Source organism: Chanos chanos, chromosome 4 (genome assembly GCF_902362185.1).
Source record: "Chanos chanos chromosome 4, fChaCha1.1, whole genome shotgun sequence".
NCBI lineage: Eukaryota > Metazoa > Chordata > Actinopteri > Gonorynchiformes > Chanidae > Chanos > Chanos chanos.
This window is the reverse complement of record NC_044498.1, coordinates 38,275,078-38,299,773: the sequence shown is the minus strand read 5'-3', so window position 1 is coordinate 38,299,773 and position 24,696 is coordinate 38,275,078. Positions and strand designations below refer to the sequence as shown.

The following is a 24,696-nucleotide window of genomic DNA, read 5'->3' as shown; positions in this document are numbered from 1 at the left end:
CTGGGGTCTTGCAACCCCAGGCCGAGTTAGTAGGAGATCTCAGAGCTGCAGTGGTCCCCAGAGGTGTTCCACCAACCACTGCCCCACTGCCATGTGGGTAAACCTTGGGAGGTACGATGGCTAAGGGAGTAATCCCTAAATTCAAATCTGCAGCTGGGGATAGGTACAAGCGGAGTCAAGCAGACCGGACAATTGGGAGTCCCCTGCAGCTCCAGCCAGATAAACGTCATCATGAGCTTCTCATGCCACTGGAAGTCCTTTGGGCTCCAGCTCAACATTCACAAAACCGAAGTTATGGCACAACTTACTATCCAACCTACTTCACCTCCCAGTTTCCAAATCAATGGTGTTCCACTCAAAATAGTTCACCAGTTCATCTGTCTTGGCTCTACACTCTCCGCAGACTGCTCCCTTGACAGCCAAATAAACAATTGCATCAACAAAGCCTCGTCAGCCTTTGGGCGACTCCACAGAAGGGTTTTTGAAAACAAAAACCTGAAGGTCGGTACCAAGATTGCCGTCTACAATGCAGTATGTGTCTCCACTCTGCTCTACAGGGCAGAAGCGTGGACCCCATACAAATGGCATATCACAGGCTTGGAGGCCTTCCACATCCGATGCCTTCAAAAAATCCTTGGGCTATCCTGGTAAGATCGAATCCGCTATACTGAGATCCTTTCCATGACTAGCTCCATCTGTATGGAGGCAGCAGTAGCTAAGAAGCATCTTTGCTGGATAGGGCATGCTATCTGCATGCCTGTCCACCCCTTACCCAACCAAGCTCTCTAAGGGCTGCTGGCAGACAAAAGAGGTGCTATAAGCACTCTACGAAAGACCTCCTAAAAAGCAGCAACATTGAACCCCCCACCCCCCCCCCCCCCCTTTTTTTTTTTTTTTTTTTTTTTTTTTTAAAGCAAACGATGATAAACGTATTAATGTTTTTTTGGGGGGGGGGTTTCCTTACAGGCTGTTGTTGGTCAGATGTACACATTTTACTTGAATTTATGTGCACGTTTATGATTAATCACCACTAGGAGGCAATATCTCTCTGTGATTACCTCAGGAAAATAATTACTGCGATGAGGACACCCCCATCGGCGATACTAGTTACTGCTGTCAAAATCCCAGGCAACTCATTCTGGCAAATCCAGTTTACATGACAGACGCGCCAGCCTCAGGGAAAGAGTGAATGGATATCTTTTCTTTGGGATTTAGGTGAATCTTTTTTCGTTCTCTTACCAGTATTAATATTTGCGGACGAACTCAAGCGAAGGATTTACCAGGAACCTGGGTTTGATCTGTGGAGTCCCAGTTACATTAATACTTGGCTTTGGATCCTGAAACAGGTAAATAGATCTGGCTAGCTAGCTAATGAATTACCGGGACAACCAGATAAGACAGCTAGCCATCTAAACGCCTGTTTAGTAAACATGTTATTTTAATATTCGACCATGCTTTTTAGTTTTAACACTTTTAATACACAGTACATTGTTTTAATAAAAACTGCACAAAATTGTGTTGCCAGTCAGGAAACAGATTCACCGTAGAGCCAGCGTGAAAACGTTGACAAGTTGGCGTAGCAGCGTAGCCTAGTTAGCTTAGCTGACTTTCTAAGATGCGTTGGTGTTTGTTAGCCAACATACAGATTTACTAGATGAGGTCAAAAAATTGATTCTCGAACGACGTTTTTTTCTGTTTACATGTATATTTAATTATGACCACAGTTGAATGCCGGAGCACATGTTATGTAATGCCAGCTATTATGTGAATCTAACTTTAACACCCTTGGCCGCAGTATTCTTTTTAAACTCAAGTACATAAACTACCATGTTAACCAGGTATTAGGTAAAATGATTACAAAATACTATTACTAATTCTGGCAGCTGACACGGGTGTTTGGCAGGTCAGTTATATATGTATTTACTAAAGTGTGTCTGTATTTCCCACAAGTCATTTTACTATATTGTAGCCTAGCTGTGTCCTGTTCGAAAGCCATACATTTTTACTTCAGAGTTTTCGGAGTTCAAACGTATGCTTTCACTAGGCATTGTGATCCTACAAAAAGCAGCGTCATACCATGATTTAACTAATCTCGAAATGCCGGTTTGTTATTGCAATAAACACTGTTCGTTGTTACATTCTGTTATTCACTTGGTTTACCATGCATTTTCTGAAATACGGCCTATACACCGAAAGAAGTAACATTTTGGATTTAGATACGTAGTCCATTTGCCACAGTGGCATCAACAAATGTGTGGGGTTTTTTTAATACTTTGAATCAGGAATGTTTAATAAATGCCTGTTTTACTTCTACTCTGTCAGTGGTCAAAGGAATAGAGGTTTTACAGGCGATATACAGTGCAATGCAATGATGTGACAGATAATCTGCCGATTAGTGTTAGGCCTAATCCAAACTGTCCATTGAGAACGTCCCGACAGATTATTGTAATGAGGCTACTCTACTGACATACATTAGTTTGGAACGAATGGTCTCAAGATCTGTATTGTATACACAGTGGCCCTGTTCTCTTTGTTTAATCTAATAGGATAAGAGGTTGACTATTCAGCAGTTTCAGTGGGTTGTACACAAAACTTGTATGGATTTGACTTTATTGTCTATACAAGACAATTTTAAGATACATGTTTCAGCAGAGAGGAAATTGTCAAAATGGTCAAAATCCCTTAATTAATAAGATGTTGCTTTAGCATTCATCTATTCAAAAGGCCATGCAACATATGCTTTTTAGAATCTTACTCTACTGTTCCAGAAGAGTCTCCTTGGTCTTTATGGCTGACAGTTTTTGAAAGTTGCCCTGCTGATTGCTCTCACGGGGACTCAGAATAGGACTCTTGATTCAGAGCATTTTTCTCATTGTTTATTTATTTGATTCCCCTTGGTTTCAGTTTTCAGTTTTGTTGAAATATTGATGCGGCAAAAAGTGTCTTGGGTAAGAATGAGCAGTGTTTAGGAGATTAGAGTGACTTAATACAGTTTAAAACCAATGAAAAGGACCATCAACCATTTCAAATGGTCCTTAGCTTTCTCTTTTTGAACTGAAAAAAAATGGATGTCTGTGCTCTGTCTCTTGTACTGCCCATATTATCTCTGGTGGTGTGTGTCTAATAGTGGGGGCCATTTGCTGAGGCTTAGCCTGGGTTGTATTGAAACTACCACTGTTTTCATTAGAGTGTGTATTTGTGAGGAATTGCTCAATATTCCTATACACACACACCCTATGAAGTCCCCCACTTTGTTTGACTTGTGGATGTGTTCTTTCTGTATGATGACTAAGCACTTTTGTTATATTTGCGGCACTCTGCAACTCAGAACTTGCTTTAAAGAAGAGAGAGAAATTTTTATATTCCAGATTTAATTTTGGTACTTTCCTAGTCCACAAGAGCCAATTTTGTCAGAGTGGCTTGCAGACCTTTTCTTTGTGGTTTGTGGTGTTAGTTTCATCCAGACAGAAAGACAGAAGGAACTGTCGGTTAGTTGCTAGGTAACTCTTAAGGCAATAGAACTGCAGGCTGCTAACTGCATGAAAGTTGTGATCCTTTGGTCCTAACTGTGTGGCGGATTTTGCGATTTTCCACTAATGTAATTTATTTAAAACTTTGAGGATCCAGTGATGAAACAGTCCCTTTTTTGTTATTTCTTTTTTTAAAAGATATAATACAGCAATTATCTGTTTATTGTGGCATGGAAGACATCCTGTGCGTGTTTTGATCTTTTGAAGACTTTTTTTATTGAGAGAGAGACCAAAGACTTGAGGTCTGTGACACCAGGACGTCATGTTACAGTAACTCTGTAGAAGCAATGATTGTTTCCACTGTGGTTTCCGTTGTGGTCCTGCAAACTGGAGGCTCCTGTTAACCACATTAAGTCCTGTGTGGTCTGGGGTGTTGGTTTAAAACACGTTCATGGTGAGACCATTGTTTCTGTTTGTTGTAGTCCTCTGTCTTTATTCCCTTGAGAGCTAAGAGTCATCTTGAGGTAAATGAGATCCAAATTGAGCCCGGACAATAGAAGTTAAAGATTTCACTCACACATCTTTACAGAGTGTTTTTGTTTTGTTTTGTTTGTTGTTTTGTTTTTAGGAATTATAACAAAAATATGTCGGTATGCACAGCACATTGGTGAGCAGAGATCTAATCTGGGCATCATGGCATTTGATGGGGAAATTTTAGAATGGGAAGTTATGCATAGGTGGTGGAAAGTAACAGAGAAAAAAAACAGACCAGTACTCTTTAATAATAATAGTCTTTTTTTCTTCTGTCTCTGTTGTTTGTTACAACAGACCACAAAGCTGATGGATTCAGCCACCTGTCCTGCTATTCCAGCTGTACACACAGATCCATCTTTGTGTTGGATTCAGTTCTTGCCATCATCCACATTTGAAATAGACTGTGGAGCTCTGATGCGACATAGATGAAGATATTTGTGGCTCCTCTTATGATGATTTCTTGGTAAAGCGGTAGGCCTAGATGTTTTGGGATTTGAGGGAGAGTAGCTCTCTGACAGAGAGCCAAGCTTGAGCCGATCTGGAAAGAACAAAGTGTTCTTTTTGACCCCCTCGTAATACTGGCGGAGACAGAACAGTAAATTCACTGTCACACACCATTAGCCTCCTCTGATATCCACATCCTTCACTGCCTTTCAGTGTCTCAGACGGTCCAGTCTGCAGCTTTCTGCCGTTTTTGCTTGTTGGAGCGTATGGAATGAGGCAAGCGCCTGTGGAGGAATCTGTTAAGCCATTGCAGTGTGTGACGTCATGGGCTACAGACCGTTTGTACCTCACGCTCAGTGAAGTCCATGTAAAGACTTGTAACGTAGTTAATGATCCACAGACTAATTGCCCTTAAGGCCAGTGACTCCTACTCTATTATAGAATCAATTATGAGGGTGGGACTCTCTTATCTCAAGTGCTTATTTATCTCTGTTTTAACAGGCCAACTTTGAAATGTGGTCCGGCAACACACCTAAGTCTTACTGTTTGTTTTGAGCTATGCTAGCAGGTTGTCAGCAAAGCAGTCTTAGATTCATGCTATTAGATCATGGCAAATCTTTTCAACCATCCAGGTGCCAGAACCAGGGAACCTCTTTAGAAAAGTGTATGCATGTTTATGTGAAAATACAAAGCTTTAATATTATTCTGCCTTTCTTTGGTGGATATGGTTCTTCTGGAATGCTTAATTCTGCGTTGGGAGATGATTAGAATTAGGATCTGTGAAATTATAAGATCGATATGGGACTCCGCCTCATCTGGTAGCAGTATGAATGTTACTAGCCACTGGAAATTATCTACAGCAGGAAAAGGAGAGCTTATCATTGTCACGCTCTCACCAGACTGGTATACTGGTCTAATGACCACATCATTACATTAACGTTTATATAATCCAGGTTCTCTGTGATCAGTGCAGTGAAATGAATACTGCCCTATGAGCTCCACTCACTAGCACAATGCTAAAGTTGTAGCCTTGGCTTTTTCCCTTAGCATGAGAGAGTAGCTGAGTCATATTCAAAACAAGTGTCTCATGTGACGGACTCCCCTTTTAGTGGCAGTGTAGTCTCTCAAAGGGAGAGTCACTGGAAAGAGAGGTTTGTTTTATTTGATTTGACAGTTTTTACTGTAAATTATATGTAATGTTCTATATGTATTACTAGAATAAGAGTACTAACAACTGAAGAAATTACCTTTTTTTTGTTTGTTTGTTTGTTTTTTTAAATTAAGTGACAATTTACTGTAGGTCAAACGGTCCTCTTGTTTGGTGAAACATGACTATTGTAAATATAAACTGATAAATCATGACCTACATGGCATACAGTGCCAGGTCTAGAGACAGCAAACAGTTCAGGATGAAGGAGCCAAGAGACACATACTTAAAGCTAATAGCTTGTATGTGCTTGTCAGAGAGAAGCACATGACGACCTTGTTGTTCATGAGAGGTTGCTTGTTGGGAGGAAGGTCGTCTGTAATCTGTTGTTTCGATGTGTCCATTATTTCTAAACCTGTTTTAAAAAAAAAAAAAGGTCAGATCACTTGACAGTTGCATTTGCACATCATCTGGCTTTCAGCAAACCCAATAGATCAGCACAAAGAGGCTTTAAAAGGGTTTAAAACAACCCCCTAGTTGTGCATGGGTGCCATCAGCCTTGACTTCCAATAGGCTTCTGTGATTCCAGTCCCTGGGACCTGTCGACCATCATGTTTATTTCAATATAACCTTGCGCTGATGTGCCTGATTCACCTAATGAGAGCACTGGCAACTGGTGAACAGTTGGTATCAGGACTGTTGGTCCTTGTCAAGAAAGAATGTGCTGCCACGTGTGTTCCCAAGATTGAAAGCTGCTGAGAAGCAGTTCTACACACTACAAACAGGTTTGTTTTTACTTGTTCAGTGCTTCTCTGATGTTAGCACTGAATGTGAATTTGACTGGTGCTGTTACATGTGTTTGAACAGTTTTGACTAAAAACCAACTATGAAAAAGGCAAATCTGAGTTTGGTAAATGCAGAGTAAAAAGTGAAATAGGCGTATATTTCAGAAGAGTTTGAGTTACGAATAAGTGTAAGTACATTAAATTTAAAATATAAAGTACAAACACAGTACTTGGCCTAAATGTATTTTAACGTTCCTTCTTATGTTCCTTCTTATGTTCCTTCTTAACGTTCCTGACAAAGGATGTTCAGTGAAGTCCCACCAACATTCCTAGTCTGCATTTTGGAATGGGTGAACCATCAGACTATGAAATGCGCAGTGTAGTTAAACCATACATCCTCAAGCCAATAGTTTCAACTGTAATGCAGCCGAATCGTCCTGAGAAATTGGATCTTAAGTTGTTTACAACTCGTACTCTTCCCAGATCACTTTATTTCTGTGAATTGTGACAGTGAAATCAAGCAAATCTGACAGGTTGTGCCTCTATGTATAACTGTCACAAATCTGGCTCCTTTTAGTTCTGTTCTGCTGATTCAGGTCTAGATGTTGTCTTGGCTGGAAGCCTCATCTTTACTCTGGCCTGGATGGTGCAGAACAGCGAGTGGTGATTACAGCTGTCAATACTCCAACAACCTGTCAGGACACACGAGGAGGAATTTTGTGTATGGATATAGAGTTTGTCTGGAGATAACTGTCTTAGACTGTGTTCTCTTTTGTTGTCTGGCTATATTTCTCTTAACAGACTCACCTCACTTCTCTGGTCCTCTTCTTAGGCCAGGAGAGCAGAGCATTGAGTCTTAATTAAGTTTATGGCAATAAAAACCCAGCATGTGATTCTGTCCCTCACTTCCCCCATTGCTCTTTATTTGTTTGTATTTGGAGAGCGCCCTCCAGTACCATGCTGCCATGGCAACCTGGCGTTGGGAGAAGAGGTGGCATGGCAGATATTTCCACTGCACTGTGTGGGTGTGAAGCATCTGTTTTTTTTTTTTTTTGTTTTTTTTTTCCCTTCCTCTCGTTCTTCCGTCTTTTAGTGCTGTGAAGATGACGTATTTGTGCTTTTGTCTGGGACTCTGACATGACACTTCTCTGACTCTGTAAGTACATTCTTGTGGTCTTCCTTCTATGAAAAACCTTTCGTTTTCATGATGTCTATGGAGTCTTAACGAACTGACGGACTACACTGAACGACGGTTGTGAGTTTTTAATACCGCCCCGATTATCTTCGTTTAAAAAGTGGAGTACGCCTTCCCGTGACAAATTGCTGCGGTGCCATGAAATCATTTGCTAAAGAAAGTCAGCCTGAACCCACTGACCACTGCTTGTCTATTGTTCAGAGTCCCCGTGATGATGTCACCGAACAGAGGGAAGAATATAGACGCGTCTGTGTTTGCTTAGTGGCGCAAGACACTGGCCCAGTATGGTCGCGTTCTTGTCAGGATCACCATGAACCTTCCTCTTGGACGGAGCTGAATTCTGCCCAGCTTTCGAGTGTAGTGCTGTACGGATACCTGGCTGTTATGTAATTTCTGCTGAGTGACACTTCTGCTGTTGTGCGTATGTAAAAGTGTACATGTTCGTACTTGATTGCGATATGCTGAATCAGAGAGCTAGCATTGTCTAAGATATTTCCTTTATTCTATTCTCTCACACAGCCAGCAACAGCCTAGTAGTCTCAACCCTTCAACTCTGATTGCGTAGGAGTGTGTGTGATTACTGGCTGCACTCTGTTGCCATCTTTTCAAGGTTTAATGCAGTGCCAGAACTGGTCTTTCTTGTCCAATGCTTTTGAAGGCATCAAGCCGTACATTCCAAATAAGGCTGCGCCCACTATATTATCCACTGGAAAAGGGTTCTTCTGTCATTCCTTCACCATTATTTTCCTCTCAACTGGTTATTATGGTATTCCATTGTGAAGAAATTGCTTTCATGTACAGCAAAACTGCTATTGATTGTCAGAGATTTGCTTTATGATAAGGTAACACTCAGTCTCTCTGTATTGACACACAGGGAAAGGTCAGAAAAAAAGTAGACTGAACAAAGTAGGTCAGCAGCTTATAGCCTACGTGGCCCCTATGTTAAGTATGTCGACAGTAGTTTGTATATGTCTGTGGTGTGAGCAGTCATTGAAACCCTGGCCACATGCTCTCCTGAATCTCCTTGCAGCTACAAAAGTTTTGATGATGATTTGTGACAGATAACCAGGGCTTGCACACATCACAGAATAAGAGTGCTGATCATGGATCAGTTGTATGCCTTTCATGGTCCTAATGCCTATCTCTGTATGAACTGGGAGAAGCTCATCCTGGATTAGCAATATCAGATGCTTGATACATATGTACCCAGACAAATTGTAATATAGTATGCAATATAAATAACATAACTGTAAATTCCTCTCTCTCTCTCTCTCTCTCTCCCTCTCCCTAGGTGTGCAGGATGCTGCAGTGAGTGTGCTGTGTGCGCTCTTGCAGACGATGAGTGAGTTTGGGACACAGGGCTCCAATGCCTCTAAAGACTGGTGCTACTCCGCCCGTATCCGCAGCACTGTGCTGCAGGGTTTACCCTTCGGAGGGGTCCCCACTGTGCTCGCCCTTGACTTCATGTGCTTTCTGGTGAGCACGAGTCTTCTCATTGTGATTATGCAAGCAGCCTTGTAGTAACTTACAACAAGAGTTAGTGAACTGTACCTTTAAGAGCCACAAGTGCGACAAATATTTATTTCATATGAGTAGTTATCTCAGGCTGTGATCAGATAAATAACCTGCAGCACTTCTGACAGATTCTAAGGACCAAGAGGAGTAGTACCAGCGACCTGTGTGTCGTATTTCTATGAGTAGAAGTGCTGATCTAGGCTCAGTTGATTGAGTTTCACGATCCTCATAAAAAAAAAAAAAAAGGATAGACTGATGGGACCTGATCACAGAACAGCACTTTTGCTCTAAGATGGTTGATACATCTGGTTGGGCCCGGGTTGGAAGTGTGTATCCTAGAGGTTTCAGTGATTTGTTTGCATGTGTTAGAGAGAGAATGATTAATGCATGTCTATATGTTGTGTTCTCCAGGGGCTGCTCTTTGTATTCTCCATCCTAAGGAAAGTAGCATGGGATTATGGGCGTCTGGCACTGGTCTCAGACGCAGACAGGTAAACGCATATACAGCATCCACAGAGTCCTTTACAATCACTGTTGATTGCCAGGAATGCTCAGTGTGCGCTGCCTGTTATAAAGCCATACTGAGCCCTGAGCTTTGGAGACAGGCTTATCGGCACATTCAGTTTCCATTAGATAGTCTAAGAGCATAAAAACTGAGGGGAAGAGCAGTCAGGACTGAAAAGAAAACAGTCACTCTACTGGGAGTCATAGCTTGGGTGATACTGAATGTTCAGTCTGCTCTCAGTGAGGATTCCACGGCTTCTACTATGACGTCACAGTCAAGTGAAGCAGGTCAACTTCTTGAGCAGTTTTGAATTTTAGGCTCGTGTTTTACGTAAAATTTTCCTAGAATGACTTCACATAAGCTGGCTATCGTTCACACTGGTGGACTGGGGGGGTTGAAAAACGTCCTGCTGCTTTTAGCCCCATTTTTAAACTTCAAACAGAGGGTCATTTCTCTTGGGGTATGGTTAAGTAACGCACAGTGTCTCCCAACAATGTTTATTTGTTCAAACGCAGTGGGAGTTCATAATGTCCGATGAGATTTGTGCAGCTGGATTCTTGACCGATTAGGTACTGCAGAAATCATTGATTTACCCGTTTTAATTGTCACTGAGGGAAAATGAAACTTTTTTCTGTATTCTTAAATTACAAACGTTGCTTGGAAATGTGGTTATTTAGTTGTTGAGTGCGATATCCCAGCTGAATATTTAATACGATGGTGGTGGAAAATAGCTGAGGATGCATTGATCCAGACTCTGAATATTCAAGGACTGTATCATTATGGGACTTCAGAGTTCATTCATAATTCATACTGACAGACATTGATTAGAGACCAGTCTGACTGGATTGCTGGTGTGCATCCGCATAACGTGTGCCCTTCTAGCTCATTTGACGTTGGAAACCTGTGCACCTGCATCTTGGATGGATAAAACCATCCTCACTATATTTGTGTGTATGACACTGTGTGAGTGAGTGTGTGTGTGTGTGTGCATGCGCGTGTGCAAGCGTAAGTGAGAGTATGTGTGCATGTGCATGATTATGATTGTGTCCATGGCACTTTGTGTCCCCCAGTGTCACACTGAAACTATCCTGCTGTGAAGAAACTCCCTGTTTGAGTCACATCAGCTGACCTGCCGGCAAATTCCTGATTCAGCCATAGTCACACTTGTAGTTCGATTTTTTTTTTTTTTTTTTTTTTTTTTTTTTGCTTTGCTTGTAGATATTCGTAACTGATTCAGTGTGGTTTCATTTTGTATGTCTGTGTATTAGCATAGAATTAGATTAATTTCTTTTTCTTAAAACTATATGATTTTGCCATTTTTAGTCTCTTTATCTGTGTAGATATTACTGCTGTCTGCTGTTGAAAGTGGCTTTGGGTAGATTTTATCTGAAACTTCTGTCATGGTTCAGTTCATCACTCCATTTTCCTTTTTTTTGTTTTTTTGTTTGTTCCTGAAGACAGGATCAGCGATATCGGCTTCTAGAAGAACGGGAATAGTATGTCTTTTTTTGTTTGTTTTTTTTTTCTTTTTTTTCCCCCCACTTTCTTCCTCTTGTCTCTAGGCTTGAACTCTGAATGGCTGTCTGCTATGATTAACTGTCTCTCTCCACTCCTTTTTGGGGTGCTGTTAGTTTCTTTGGTGTGTCTCATGCTCTCTCTCCATTTTTTACAACTGTTTTGTTCCCTAGCATTATTGGTGAGGGGCCTCTCTCTTGTTCTCTGCTGATCACCTTGACTACTTGGGTGTAACCACTGACTGGGCATGGCACTGCATGTGTTAACCTGTGTGTGTGTGTGTGTGTGTGTGTGCTTGTGTGTGTGTCTATGCTCGCTTCTTTGCCAAGAATTCCTTTTTTCAGCCTTGTGCTTGCACCATATGGGTCACAGAGACAGGAAGCTTACAGGGAAAGGTAAAAGCTCCCTGTGGTTGTATGTGACATTCTAGGAAATCCATGTGATTAGACACCCATGTTTGGTTTACCCTCTGATTAGAGGAAAGGTAGACCTCCAACCAGTGCCCCGTTAGGAAGTCAGTGTTAATGTTCGTATTCTCTGTGGAGTTCATCCAACCTCATACTGATGTTAGCCTCCTGACGTGACTCAACCTGACAACCTGTGGTGTTCTGGGTAATGTAGTCTGTTATTTAGTTGGGCAGAGTGTGGGTCATACCAGTCAGCTCAAGTTCAAATAAAGGCATTCACGCTGTTTTTTTCCATGCATGCTCTACATTTCTGGCCTGACCCTGTCCCTGCCTGGTGGTGGTTTGAGTCATCAGTGTGAATCTAATCAATGCTGTAGGGTATTTGTGTGTGTGTGTGTGTGTGTGTGTACGTGATTCTCTTACCTAGGTTTAGTTTAGTCTATGTAACACACCCTTGATTCACTCTAACTGAATGTGTGTGTGTGGGTGTAGGTGGGTGTGTGTGTGTGCGCGCGTGTGTGTAGGTGGGTGTGTAGCCATGTGCATAGACACTTGATTTAATAATGCATGAACTGACTCCGCTTAGGCTTTTTGGCTTGTTACTCAGTTATCTGCCGAAACAATGCCTGTGTTTAAGCACACTCTATATAGGCTTATATAACTCAATCAGTCCAACTAATCCAAATACCTGCCTCTCTTCTGACTGCACTCAGACACATTCAGATCTCTCCAACAAGACATTAAACAGCTTAAATCAAATCATATTTGATTAGTGTGCTCTGGAATCGTACTCTAAATATTTGCCTTTTTACATCATTTCTGTTTAAGGGATATTCAAACTAGATTATTGTGCACAGAAGTGCTGGCCTACAGCTCCACTTACTGTGTCTTTGATGAAGTTTTAAAGACTGGATTTGATGGTGTGTGTGTGTGTGTGTGTGTGTGTGTGTGATTTCCAGTGTGGCTTCAGCCCTGCAGACTCCCTCTGACACCCGCTATGAGCGTTTGACATCTGTGTCCAGCTCTGTGGACTTTGACCAGAGAGACAATGTAAGTACTGTCTTGTGAACTTTGAGGGGTTGTAGCTAGAAACGAGAGAGTGACACAACATCTTCATTTTCACACATGTTGTCTTCTGTCACACTTGTCTCCTTGTCTTTCTCTGTCTCTGTCTCTCTTTCTCTCTCTCTCTCTCTTTCACATGTGCACAGACACACACTGTCACACCTGTTTGTGCCTGTTTGTCATAGCTCTGTCACACTGAGTACACACACCTGTTGATGTTGTAATAGCATACACAGAGACTTGGCAGGCCTCTGACTAAGGAGTTGACTTGGCCTATGTCTGTGCCTGCGGGAGGACACCGCTGTTACATAAGCCTGTAGGACCATCCACAGCACAGAAGATCCGACAAGGCAGCTGCTTGCACAGAGATGTTCAGACAGTTTTAGTCCTTGTTTTCCAAATGTGGACAACATATGGACTTAAGACTGAGGCTAAATGTGTTTCCCATCTCTGTGTTACAGGGTTTCTGCTCCTGGCTTACTGCCATCTTTAGGATAAAGTAAGTGGTCTGTGTTTTATAGATGTCTTACAGGCCATTAGAGGTCTTTTGATTGACTCTGTGGGAGCCCAGGACTGAGTAGAAGCAAAGTGTACTGAGTGCTAAGGAGTTGGGCCCACTAGACTTTCAACTGTTTTTGTTTGTTTTGTTTTTTTTCCATGTATGTTTCTGTGCTAAAGTTAGGGGGTTATCTGTCAGAGTTTGTGCATGTGTGGAATTAGTCCAGATTAGTCTCTGGTGGCTCTTCCCTCAGGGTTGATGAGATTCGTGAGAAATGTGGTGAAGATGCAGTACACTACCTCTCCTTCCAGCGCCACATCATTGGCCTGCTCGTTGTGGTTGGCGTGCTGTCAGTGGGTATCGTCCTGCCTGTCAACTTCTCAGGAGACTTGTTGGGTAAGCCGGCACCTCATGTTCTGTCGCCTGAATTCAACAGCAGACTATTATTTTTGATGGCCCAGATGACTAAAATTAAACATATGATAATGGCAGAAGAAAACTCTTTGCAGATCCAAATGAACCCTCACAACATTGTTAAATGAACTCTTAAGGGCTATATGTAAACGCTAGCTAATATAATATAATATCAAACTGCAAAGTAGACTTTGCACTATACTTAAGCTTATAATCAGAGTGCATTGCTACATTTGTGAGAAAAAATTGGATGAAATTCAGCACCCTTTCTAGTCTTTCTATGAGTGGTCGACCTACAAAGGTCAGTGCAGGGTCATGGCACACAGTCCTCAGACAGATGTCAGAGAACCCTCGGGTGTCAGCTAAGGATCTGCAGGCATCTCTCACACTTTATAACCTCTGTGTTCATGAGTCTTACCATAGGACATTGGTGTTCATGGGAGGTTACCATGGATGAAACTACTGCTCTCCAAAAAAACATTGCTGCCCATCTTAAGTTTGCTAAAGACCACCTGGATGTTCCACAGCACTACTAGAACAACTTGAACTTGTTGGTATATGTACACTGTGTTATGTTTGGAGAAAACAAAACAGTGCATACCAAAATCAAAACCTTATCCTAAACTGTGAAGTAGCCTCAGAGCCTGGATGACTGGCAATCACTGAGAGACCAATAAATTCCAAGTCATATCAGGTCATTCCACCGCACAATGTCAGGGCGTCTCTTTGTGATCTAAAGTTGCGAAAAAGTTGGGTTGTGTAATAGGATAGTGATCCAAAATAAGGGGGAAATCAACAGCTGAGTGGCTCAAACAGAAGAACTTCTGCCTTTTAGCCCACAGTTCTGAGCTCAGTGCCGTGGAAATGCTTTGGTATAATCTGAAGTTGAGGCAAGACATCCCAGAAAATATGCAAGAATTTGGACAGTTTTGTTTAGAGGAAAGGGCCAGAATAGCTCTTAACCTCAACCGAACATTTTTCGTGGCTGCTCATCAGACCTGCAAAGCTGTTAAGAAGTTGAAGTCATTACCAATACAGGAAGTTCTACTAGTTACTAAATATAAAGGTTCACGTGCTTTTTCAGTCAGTGACCTTGATCATTTAAACCATTTGTTCAATAAAGAGATGACAATGTAATATCCTGTATGTGTTGTTAGTTACATAAGACTGTCTATTTATTATTATGAGTTAGATGAAGATCAGATCATATCCTCATGCAGAAATCCAGATCACCCCCAAGGTTTCACAAACGTTTTCTCACAACTGTAAGAAGATGATCCAATATGTTTTGAGAACTTGTGCGAAGATAATGACGTTAGTCAGGGTATTGGTTACGCTAATTTCACCGTCTACAGAGAATCAGCACTTGTCACAGGAGAAGTGTTTGACCGTATATTGCGAAGTTATAAAAACCCAGTGTGTATACCCCATGAGCATCACATGAGTCCATATGCTGGATGACTTTCATTTCCTTTAGTTAGACACAGCTTTCCTCCACTCTCACCACTAATGAAACTATGTCGAGTGTCAGGTCTGCCCTTTTACCTCATTCTGTCTTTCTTGTGCTTCCCACAGATAATAATGCTTACAGCTTTGGGAGAACCACAATGGCTAACTTGAAGTCTGGGTAGGCTCTTTTTGTCATTTCATTTCTTTTTTTTGTGGTGTCTAGCAGTTCTGTCATCTCATAATACGTATTATCTCTTTCTCTCAGGAATAACCTTCTATGGCTGCATACCATCTTTGCGTTCCTTTATCTGTTACTGACTGTATACAGCATGAGACGACACACCTCTAAGATGCACTACAAAGAGGACGACCTTGTGAGTCAGACCCAGTGTAACTCACCTCAGTATACTGCTGCATTTTTGTATCTTCTCCTCAGCTACCTCAAACACACCTCTATCTGTTAGCACTGACTCATTTCTCACTGTTTTTGTGTTTGTTTTCTTTTAAATATTGCAAATGTTACACTGAATGTTTTTCTTATTATTTAAGGAAAACCAAATAAATAAGTTATATTGCATTTATGAGTATGACTGACCTTTTGTGCTCTGGTTTACAGGTGAAACGCACTTTATTCATAACTGGACTCACAAAATATGCAGAGGAAAGACAGATCAAGCAGCACTTTGAGTAGGTTGTTCTGCCTAAGGGCTTTGGAGAATACACAAACATCTGTTATATCATAAAACAGGTTTACACTTCAGGTTTCATCTTGTCAGAACACTCCACACACTCATGCTCACTGTTTACTGTAAATTATAGCCACTTGTTTGAGTGTCGGTCCTTCAGAGTTTGATGAGTTTACAGAGCGTCTGCTGGCTGTGGACAAGAGATGGCTTATCTCTCATAATTGGTACCAAAATGAAGCCTGATGGGTGTAGTTACGGAGAGCATGTGACTGAGTGCTGACCCCTCAGAGTCCACTGCCAGGCCGCTCGCTGGCTGAGTAGTGTTAGCGTAATCTCATTTCTTTAGGAACATGAGCTTTGACACTCAAATTCCAGTCTTTTTTAGCCCTGTAATACCTAGCACAAGGAAAGCTAGACAGGGTTGAACTTGGAGACCAAAACAGACAGAACTGGAGAAGGCAGGTTAAGCTACACCCAGTGAGAAAACGATAACTCTAAAAGAATGATTCTGAGAAGTTAGGTCAGTGTTGACTTGTGTGAAAACGTGCAGGTTTTATCTATAAGATGATGGTTCTCAGCAGCATGATGGGAAATTTTATAAACTCCCTCACTGCATGCACATTTCAGTCAGGCATCTTTTATTTCTCTTTTACACTCACCTGTTCATTTTCTGTCACCTCTTTACTCACTCTTCTCATCCTCTGTATCTTTTTACTGCCCTTTCTCTCTTTCACAGGCTGGCCTATGAAAGCTGCCAGGTTCTAGAAGTTAGTCTCTGTTACGACGTGGCCAAGCTGATATCCCTGAACACTGAGAGGTAAATTTTGATCTGTTGAACTTTACATATGTCTGGCTGTAGTTTAGTTTTTTTACCGTCATTTGATTCTGTCCAAAGAGCCCAAAGATAATGGATTTCACTAACAAGCGCATATTTAACATCTTTATGTAACCAATTGTCAGTGTCATCCATGGCAGCCACATGGGATTGGTGATATAGTCTGTCCATTGTGTCTGCAAGGTTTGACCTGGACTGTGACAGTGTGTGAGAGAGAGAATGAGTTGTATGGAGTTGTTAATTAGTTGTTAATTTTATGCTGATTGACTGAGTTCTTACCTTGCAGGAAGAAAGCGGCACGCAGTATGAAGTTCTACAGTGACCTCAAGGCTAGAGAGCACATTCCCACCATGATCAACCCCAAACCATGCGGTCATCTCTGCTGCTGTATCATTAAAGGCTGCGAACAGGTTAGAGTTCCTTAGGTTCACTTTTTTTTCAAAGACAAACACCATCTGCCCCCCAAAGTATCTCCCACTCAACTCAGCTATCTCCCGCTGAGCTCATCAAAGCAAGTTTATACTTCACAAAAGACAATACACAGTGTGAATCAAACTCTCTTATGACTCACCGACATGCTGACTGATTTGTTCTCAGATGAAAACACAGAATTCCTCGTGCTGTCTACTCTTACATTTTCTAAGAGTTGACCTCGATCAGTCAGGGGGAACATATTATGGAAACTTGCCTGCAGAGATGCCAAAATGAACAGTGCTGTTGTGAAACAGACACAGGCTGGTTTGATGCATGTTCATCGGCTCACTGAAGCCTTACTCAACAGTCCTCTGGTGACCTCATTAGAAACAAACGCTTCACTGACACACAGGTCCCCAGTGAAATGCAGTCTACTCTGTGATACACAGTGTTTATTCTATCATTAGTGTTTTGACAATTGATCGTATAAATCTTGTTGTTTCCCGTACTTTTCAGTGTGCATAATTTACACCGTTACATATGTGTATGTGTCCACACCCTCCCACTAAAGACAGCACTTTATCACAGAAATATTCTGTATGGAAACATGGAAACACATACACACATGTGTCACATGTCAAGTCATGAACATGCTAAGGCTTTGTTACATGTGGTAAACTCTGTTTTATTTTGAGTTCATGCGTGTTAATATTTGAAAGAGCGGGGTTGTGTGCTCGTGTGTGCATGTCTGTGTGCGTATGTTTTGTCGCCATATTTTCCTAGTTGCCCGTATTGTCTCTTAAAGGTAGCCCTAAGACAGTAGCCAGCCGAATTGGTCAGTGAGGCTAGCACCTGACCCATGTGAAGTCACTCTGTCCAGTCATTCTGCCAACAGCATGGCAGTTACAGAGTGACATAACACACATAATGTGTAGGAGACTGACCTAAACTGATATCCACCAATGGAAATGCCAGCCACTTGTCCAGTCGTGTTTACTTGTACCCCTGGCCACAGACAGCAGGTGTGACACAGAGAGGATTTAGACCTTGAATGGCAGGTGTGAGGCACAGCGCTGTGCTGTGAGGGTGACTGTGTGTGTTTAATATATGATGGTATCATTGTCTCTTGCAGGAGGAGGCAGTGAGCTACTACACTAACCTTGAAGCCAAACTGAGAGAGGAATTCAATAATGAAAAACAGAAAATCCCCCATAAGCCTCTGGGCATGGCATTTGTGACCTTCCAGAGCGAGGCCCTGACAGCCACGTGAGTGTTTGACTCTGAGATATGTCTCTTACAAAAAAAAAAAAGTCCATGTTTGTGTGCATGTTTATTCATGGTAATGTAAACATGACATGTTTTACTGGCTCTTCTCAGGATTGTGAAGGACTTTAATGCATGTCAGTGCCAGGGATGTCATTGTCGAAGGGAACCCAAGTCCTCCTCGTGCAGCACACATCTCAACGTAAACAACTGGACGGTCACGTATGCTCCCGACCCACAGAATGTTTACTGGTAAGAACTATGGCTGACTCCTGTAAGGACAGAACCGCTAAACGTAATCCTAAAATATCAGACCACTCAAAGCCCTCCTGCCAGAGCTCTGTGTTCTGTATACCGTCATTGTGATAAACATGAAAGTTAACTTTCATACGTGGAATGTCTTTGTGGGGTTTTTTTTGTCCCCTTGTTTCCTCTCTGGCAGGGAGCACTTGTCCATCAGCGGTCCGAAATGGTGGGGTCGCTGCTTCATCATTAACTGCCTGCTCTTCATCTTACTCTTCTTCCTCACCACACCTGCTATCATCATCTCTACCATGGACAAGTTCAACGTCACCAAGCCTGTGGAGTATCTAAACGTAAGTGTTGCGTTTCAGTAGGCAATCATGTCTTAATCGAGATAGTCCAGACTTTTTATTGACGTGATGTCATCCTCAGACAATTCATAGGTCAGTCTATAACCATCAGCTTAGTCATAGAAAGTTCTACAAAGGACATAAATGTGTTTATGGCGATCTCTAAGTGAAGATGTCTGTTATGAAGTAATGGAAATAATGTGTCCCAGAGGCATGTTAACACTGTTATGCAATTCAAGCTTCGTCCGACCTGATTAATATTGTCAGCTAATCACTGAGGCCTTGAGTAATGGGGCAAAAGATGCAGGATGTAGAAGAGATGATTTGAATGACTTTAGGAACTGAGAATGGAATCAAAGGGATGTTCACTGAATCTGTTTTAACCTTTTGTCTCTCTACCCATTTCCCCTTTCCTGTCTGTGTGGTCCTCCAGAATCCCATCATCACCCAGTTTTTTCCCACCCTGCTTTTGTGGACCTTCTCTGCCCTGCTCCCCACCATCGTCTATTACTCCGCCTTCTTCGAGGCACACTGGACCCGGTACACACCCTTCCTATCTCATAAACGCATGCACACATTTACTCCTGCAGACAAATGTGACATCTCTCCTTCTGCTCTATACTGCGTCCCTGTCCCTATAAGATCGGCTCATTTAGATCAGGGTTTCTCAACTCCGGTCCTGGGGGCCCACTAGGGATGCAACAGTACCGTGTGCCCACAGTTCAGTATGTACCATGGTTTTTGGGCCATGGATCTTTTATATTTAAGAAAAAGATAAAAACGCATCACCCTTTAAACAGTGAACTCTTTATTTGGCCTACAGACAAATAAAACTTTCCATTCAGAAAAATGGCAGCATGACTGACTAGGCTGACAGTGGCAAAGCAGTGCCTGCAGACTGCACTTTGTTTGTTTACGGTCTTTTTACCCTCGTCATCGTACTGAACGCTGAATCCAGAATGTTCCCACACAATGGATTTGTACGATGGGAGTCTTAGGGCCACATTAGGGGAAAAGAATTCTGAGATTGTGAGAATAAGGTTGTAATATTACCACCTTATTCTCGTAATATTACCACCTTACTCTCGAAATCTCTGAATTTTTTGGCGTAATTTTACGGGGAAAAAGTCATAATATTACGAGAATAAAGTTGTAGGCGTAATTTTATGAGAAAAAAAGTCAAAATGTTATGAGAATGAAGTCGTAATTTTAGGTTATGTGTTATTTTAGGGGAGAAATATCAGTAGAGCAGCTTGCCGCCTGCGTTAAAATGAGGAACGTGGAGCATGTTGTGAAGTTATACTTTGGTATAGGTTTCACAAATAACGATGCCTGAGGCAAGCAGCAGTTGCCAGAAGCAGGCTCAGACTGCCATTGACTGTCCTCTCACCCATTTTGTTGGTTGCTGGTAATACATCTTATTCTCGAAAGCACAGATTTTTTTTCCCCTAACGTGGCCCTAATACGCCGTCTGGCTAGTGCTCGTCATTGTCACGCTGGGGCTGAGAGAAGGTTTGCTTTTAGCTTCCCCTCTCTTCTCCGGCTCATATGTGCATACAGAGCGGTGATGGGCTCTAGGGAAGTTCTGATAGGCTCCAGACATGTTCTGTGGATCTGAATGTACAGCGTGTGTGTAGTCTGCAGCGCAGTAAGCAAGTTTTGGAACTTGTAGGAAAATGACGTAATACCACAGTTCACGTGAGCGTATTGAAGCACAGGGGGCGTACCAAACGGTTTGACAAGATACCGTGTACCATTTCATCCCTAGGGCCCACTGTCTTGCACGTCTTTGTTTTAACTCTTCAATACCACAGTTAATTGAACTAATTGAGGCCTTGATGATTAATTGATCGGTGGAATCAGGTGTGTCAGTCCTTAGTTAAAACAAAGACATGCAGGACAGCAGGCCCCCAGGACTGGAGTTGAGTATCACTGATTCAGATAATACCAAAATCTGTGTATTTACGAGTTATTAATACATTTCAAATTTTCTGTGTATCTGTGTAGTGTCACTGTGCACAGTGGTAGTAAAGCATGACGCAGAATCCTAACCGCTGTGTTGTGTTTAAGAATTGTAAATACATATCTAAATACTTAAACTCACATGTTTGTGTCCACATTTAGCTGTGTGACACACTTGGACTGCTCACCTACACTCTCACACTCAGAGATAGGCGTTCTCGTTTCACTCTGGTGAATTTTCACCCACAGGTCTGGAGAGAACAGGACCACCATGCATAAGTGCTACACCTTCCTCATCTTTATGGTCCTGTTGCTGCCATCTCTAGGACTCAGCAGGTACTACAGGGGATTTTGTTACAGACTCAGCATTGGACTGTAGCCACTCATATCCATCTCAGTGAGGAACAGTAATCTAATGGTATCAATAAAAAAAAAACCTGAGCTGCGCATTGATCCTCAGTATGCTCTTAAAATTAGATTTCTCCTATCTCCTTACACCACCAGATTGCAAGTGCCTGACAATACTGCCCCCAAAACATTGGTCCTGTGCCAGTTACATTTTCAGCACACCAATATCAGGGCAGCTGATGGATATTTTTTGTTTCTCGCAGTGTGTTGAATTTCAACCATTATGTGTTTGGGGTTTTTTTTTTCTTTCCCTGATGAGTCATATATTTGCTATAACCATTATAATTTATTTTTCTTGAAACACAGCTTGGATCTTTTTTTCCGCTGGCTTTTTGACAAGAAGTTCCTTGAGGAGGCCGCAATCAGATTTGAGTAAGTTTGTGTGGATTGGTTTGTGGGATTATGTGGAATGGAGCTAAATTATTTTGAGAGTGTTGGGATAGAGGGTCAATATGGTTCCCATAGTTCTGGAAATGGTTTTTAAATGATCCTGTCCTGCTTTCGTTTTATAAGACAATATATTTTTTTTTTATATTCTCTGCCACAGGTGTGTCTTTCTCCCAGATAATGGGGCTTTCTTTGTGAATTATGTCATTGCGTCTGCGTTCATTGGTAACGCCATGGATCTGCTGAGGATTCCTGGGTTACTCATGTACATGATCCGACTCTGCCTGGCTCGCTCTGCAGCAGAACGCCGCAACGTGAAGAAAGTTAGTGACTGCTTAGCAAGCCGAGCCTACCAGCAGGCTGTCATTATCCTCCAAAAGTCCTTTCTGCTGTGGTGTTATTTCACAGCTGATGCTTTCTGAATAGAACTGTAAACAAAACAGCATGTCAAAACAGGTTCGACTGTCTCCGTCAACTGTATCTCTCCCCACAGCACCAAGCGTACGAGTTCCAGTTTGGAGCCGCTTACGCCTGGATGATGAACGTCTTCACTGTTGTCATGACTTACAGTATCACCTGTCCAATTATTGTTCCTTTTGGTGAGTTTGAATGTTGTACCTTCCTCAGAGGTAACTGAGTAAGGGCCTTCTCCTGCTTTAAGGACTTGTCATTACAGAGCTTGATTTGGATGCGTCATTGTGTGACTTCCTATGGCGTGTTCAATGTATCATATTAAAACAGTGGCAAAAGGAGGATCAAACAGAGTCAGAGAAAATGATGGCAGCTTTAAATTCAGTGATTCACAGATTCACAGTGCCCCACAACTCTCTCTCATCTCTTACTCATTGTGATGAATGTAGTGAGGAATTGGATCAGGTGTGTGAGAGTCGAGACGGTCCTAAAATATGTAGTCATTGTTCTTCATATCCGTACAGGTATGACTCCCCCCAGATGGGCAAGATTTGTACAAATGAGAAAACATCACAGCCACAATGAGAGATTTCTGGGCTTGTAATGAAAAGTTGCTAATGCATTTGATGTTCATTCTTCACCCCTTTGCTGTTCTAGGACTGATGTACATGCTGCTGAAACATTTAGTGGACAGGTACAATATGTACTATGCCTACCTGCCCACCAAACTGGATAAAAAGATCCACTCTGGAGCTGTCAATCAAGTGGTGGCAGCACCAATACTCTGCCTCTTCTGGCTACTGTTCTTCTCCACTGTCCGCACAGGTAATAGCTGCGATAGAATAGAATAGAGTAGTATAGAATAGAAAGTTCTGAATTGCATTGTTTTGTAATGAAATCTTTTCATTCTTCTCGTAGGTTTTGTTACGCCAACCTCCATGTTCACGTTCGTGGTCTTGATCGTCACTATCATTGTGTGCCTCTCTCATGTGGTCTTTGGCCATTTCAAATACCTCAGCGCACACAATTACAAGGTTAGGCCCTGTGTCCCTTACAGCCTTTGTCTTAAAGCCGTCATCTGCTGCAATGCACGTTGTTTATAGAGATCAATTTATGGGTCGTGTTTAGTGCCCTGTAAAATGTTCCCTCAGTAGCATGTCTTAAAGGTTCTAGAAATTTCTACTGACTTGATCAAGGACAGTGAAAAATAAAGAAAAGGGACTGCCGTGCTTGTTTTATTGTAGTTTGTGATGCTGGGTAGACTGTATTACTCAGTATGAAAAATGTTTTTGTCCGTGTGTCGTGTAGATTGAAGCGGGGGATGTGGGAGATGGTGGGGAGAACGGACGTCCTGCAGATGCATCACCCCAAGGCAGATGCACGGTACATCCAAAACACCACTTTGTCTCACTATCAGATATGTCTCAGGCAATGCCTCACATAGTTTGCATATGTTTTGACTGCATAACAAACAGGCAGTGTTTCAACATCACACTGCATAGTTCATCTTTGTGGCTGAAACATTTTAAATGACTTTCAAGTTGTCCTTCAAATTGTACTACTGTACATAACATTTGCTTTCACAGCACTCATTTTTAGGGTGTCAGTGATGTGCTTTGCCGGTTCCGTTATCACTTATTCACCTCTTCTCGATATCTGACTCCCACACAGACGTACATTGCCCAGGTCCTGCAGAGTTCAAACTCAGACGAGATGGACCCAGGCAATGGTGAGGACGATGGCCAGGGGTCCTCACAGGACGAGGAACTGATCGGTGGAGAAAGTGGCATCAACGAAGGGGACTTTCAGTCTGGAGAGGACAGCCTAATTGCCAATGAGGTCAGACAGTGACCCTGGCCCAACCTATACCACAAACAGAGGAACGTGGCATAGGCGGTGCACTGAACTTAAGTCAGTGAAGCTAACAAGACTCTATGGATACAAACTGTAGAACTCAGAACTGTGCATCTGGACCAGTGGGCTCTGTCGAGTCCACGGAACGAAGAGGCACAGCAGTGGAAGCGCATGTCGTCGACTCAAACCTGAATCCTCTCAACTGTTGAGCCTTAAGGCCATAGAACAGACACTAACATGGTTGCTATGTTCTCTTTTCTTGTACTTGATTTGGTAAAGCCACTCCTGCTTACCCCCCATTCATTGACTCATACGCACAGACATACGCCGACTAACCCACACTGGACAAGTCCACGCCTGAGATCATCTTTAACCAATAACTAACATCGCTCATCTCTTTATTGTATTCACAGGCTATTCACATATATATATATATATATATATATATGTCTCTGATCTCATCAAAATTTCAACACTTTAAATAGGGAGGTATGCCAAGTGTTAAGATGTTGTGATGAACCAGTTTATCATTATCACACTAACACTCAGTGCTGTACTTTGCAGCAGCTGAACAGTGCATAGTCTCTGCTTCTCTGAGCTGTTGAATTCAGCTGACATATGCATCAAAAGCCGTGTGAATCAGATACAAGGACTGGTATCATAATCGCTTGAGATCCTCTTCAGTCTCGTTAAAGAGAGGTGTGCGATGAGTTTTACTGCAAAAGAGCTGGAACGCACATAGGTACAGTGTAATGTTCTTTCTGTACACACACTGTCAGGAGCTCATAGTCAGGCCATTTGCCTCCAACACTCCTGCTGATCTCTGGAGAAGTTCTCTGCATTTGTCTTGGGTCAATATTTATGAAGTGTCTCTTAGTAAGAGTACAGATGTACACAGTTGTATTGAGAAGGACTGTGAAAGGCAAAACTGATTTTAGA

The 24,696-nt window shown here is 42.2% G+C and overlaps 1 protein-coding gene across 1 annotated transcript; it reads left to right on the top strand.

Moving 5' to 3' along the window:
- Positions 1–1,179: 1,179 nt before the first annotated feature.
- On the top strand, positions 1,180–24,151 carry tmem63ba (transmembrane protein 63Ba). The gene is made up of 24 exons (XM_030771001.1): positions 1,180–1,346; positions 8,867–9,051; positions 9,502–9,581; positions 11,053–11,091; positions 12,477–12,567; positions 13,044–13,081; positions 13,335–13,477; positions 15,071–15,122; positions 15,210–15,318; positions 15,561–15,631; positions 16,367–16,447; positions 16,752–16,875; positions 18,012–18,145; positions 18,257–18,394; positions 18,585–18,738; positions 19,169–19,275; positions 20,947–21,033; positions 21,412–21,477; positions 21,653–21,815; positions 21,986–22,091; positions 22,561–22,728; positions 22,822–22,937; positions 23,212–23,286; positions 23,575–24,151. Exons 2-24 carry the CDS (start codon positions 8,914–8,916, stop codon positions 23,752–23,754), a joined length of 2,460 nt encoding a protein of 819 aa, XP_030626861.1. The 5' UTR covers positions 1,180–1,346; positions 8,867–8,913; the 3' UTR covers positions 23,755–24,151.
- Positions 24,152–24,696: the final 545 nt, after the last annotated feature.